A 2343-nucleotide genomic window follows, 5' to 3' on the forward strand; every position below is an offset into this window, starting at 1 on the left:
TGGCAGAGCTGGGGCGGCTGCCGGTGCCGGTGCATCATACATGGGGCAACCACGACTTCTATAACTTCAGCCGGGCCCGCCTGGTGCACACTGGCCTCAACAGCCGTCCCATCGGGGCCATGACCAGCTCGCCGGTCGGGGACTGCCAGGCCTATCACTTCAGCCCCTCCGCGCGGTTCCGCATCATCGTACTCGATGCCTACGACCTGAGCATCCTTGGCAGGGAGCCAGACAGCCCCCGCTACCAGGAGTCCCTGCAGCTGCTGCAGAAGAATAACCCCAACGACAACCTCAACAGCCCCACAGGTACCCCTCGGCCTGACCCTTTGGCAGGGAGCAGAGACAGCAGAACCTCTGCTTCCCAGAGTGATGAGGAAGCTCCCAGGGGTGACATCTGGTTGCCAGGGTGCTGAGGTGGGTGCCCCATTGCTGCCCACCTCCTCCACCTCCCTGCTGTCCACTGAGGACTGGTCAGCTCATCTCTAGGCAGGCACAGAATATGGTCCTCTATACCCTTCATGCTGCTCTTGTGCTTTGGGGATGGGTTTATGTCGTGCTGTGTGCCCTGCAGTGTCAGAACAAAAGGCAGCTGTTGGTGTAGCTGCTAGTGGAGAGTACTGAGTGATGCCTACCCCCATGCTAGGAGGATCCCAAGAGTGGAAATCCTGTGCATGTAGAGTGAACACCCCCCCAAAACACTAACAAATCACTTTTTTTTTTCACTTTTTCTTTTTTTTTTTTTTTCAAGGAGGCTGGATGTTTGATGCAAGAGATGAAAAAAAAAAGTTTATGAGAATAAACCGTCTATCCCAGGAGAAGTGTATGCACCTATGCCTAACCTTCTTCTTCATTGCAGGACTCAAAGAACCTCAGTTTGTAGAGTTTAATGGAGGATTTAGTCAAGTCCAGCTGGATTGGTTCAATGAAGTCCTCAAGTTCTCAGATGAAAACCAAGAAAAAGTTGTAGTTATGGGTAGGTGAATATGGGGAATATATGCCAAAAAATGTATATACCTCATGTATGTTAGCTGAGGAAAACATGTAGCAGCTTTGTAGCTCTAGAGCCTTCTGTATAGTTCATTGTCTGAATTTCCCAGCAATGAAGACAGAGTTTGGGTATACTTAAAGTAACTCTCCTGCTTCTTTTCCCCCTCAACTGTAGGTCATCTGCCCATTCATCCAGATGCTTCAGACAGAGTTTCCCTAGCCTGGAATTACAAAGATGCCCTTTCAGTCATACACTCCCATCAGTGCGTGGTCTGCTTCCTTGCTGGGCACCTGCATGATGGTGGCTACTGTTTAGACTCTCATGGAGTTCATCATCTGACTTTGGAGGGGGTTATTGAAACTCCACCAGAAAGCAATGCCTTTGGAACTATTTATGTCTATGAAGATAAAATGATACTAAAGGGAAGGGGCAGAATTTCAGACAGAGTTATGCATTTCTGAAAATAGTATGCAAGTACAAATTGCTGCACTTCAGAAAGTACCTGGACAAAAAAAGCAGGGGATTCAACTTATTATTTGCTTGTAGAAAGCTATGCATGGCTGATCCTTATAGCTGTAACTCATACATTTTTATCTTGAATACAGAATTTTAGAAGTTATGTTTCTGTAAGAAAACAGACCTGGTTTCTTTGTTGAGAATAAAGATGGCCAGTTAGCATGTAATCAAATAAATGTACTTGAATGCAGAATGTTGAAACACTCAATCCTGGCTGGATTGTTACTTACTGGAAAAAAAATGCAAACCATATAATTAACATTGTCCCAAAAAAGCCATTTTTTCTCACTCAGAATTCAAGAATACAGAATTGTAACTACCCAGCCACATATAATTTTTTATTTATTTTTTAAACATCGTGGTCAGTAATGTCTCATATCTGGCAGAATGAGTCCACCCTGTAGCCTAATGCACTCTTATTGTTGCTTTAAAAGACTAAATTTCAAAAAATGCTAAGCCCAAGGAAAATAGAGATCACCTACACTACATCACATAATGCTGCAAATACACCCCCTGGGATCTCCATGTGCACAGCTGATAGCCTGCAGCAGCACTCAGCAAAGAATCCCTGCATGGAAGGAACTAAAGTTGATAGTTGTAGAAATTCACTAAAATGATGAGTTTGCTGTACTAAGTTAGCTGAATGGGTTACTTTTAAAACAACGTGCTTTGTGAAACTGTATGTCAAGCATCCTGCAGGTTGTGGTAACATCAAGTCTTCTAAGACCTGTCTGCCTACAGCCAACATTCCTGTTGATTCTGGACCCACCTGGGCAATCTAACAGCTTGAGACTGGACACAGGACCAGGAAGGACAGGGAGACAGGACTAAGATGACAA

General features: G+C 45.0%; 1 protein-coding gene across 1 annotated transcript in view; it reads left to right on the plus strand.

Moving 5' to 3' along the window:
- ADPRM (ADP-ribose/CDP-alcohol diphosphatase, manganese-dependent) overlaps positions 1 to 1502 on the plus strand; it is a 2584-nt gene extending 1082 nt beyond the window's left edge. The window contains exons 2-4 of the mRNA XM_010008271.1: positions 7 to 306; positions 857 to 973; positions 1163 to 1502. Coding sequence (XP_010006573.1) covers positions 7 to 306; positions 857 to 973; positions 1163 to 1449 — 704 coding nt within the window. The 3' untranslated portion in view covers positions 1450 to 1502. The remainder of the gene's footprint in view (positions 1 to 6; positions 307 to 856; positions 974 to 1162) is intronic.
- Positions 1503 to 2343: the final 841 nt, after the last annotated feature.

The sequence above is a fragment of the Chaetura pelagica genome, unplaced genomic scaffold, assembly GCF_000747805.2.
Source record: "Chaetura pelagica isolate M959 unplaced genomic scaffold, ChaPel_1.0 scaffold471, whole genome shotgun sequence".
NCBI lineage: Eukaryota > Metazoa > Chordata > Aves > Apodiformes > Apodidae > Chaetura > Chaetura pelagica.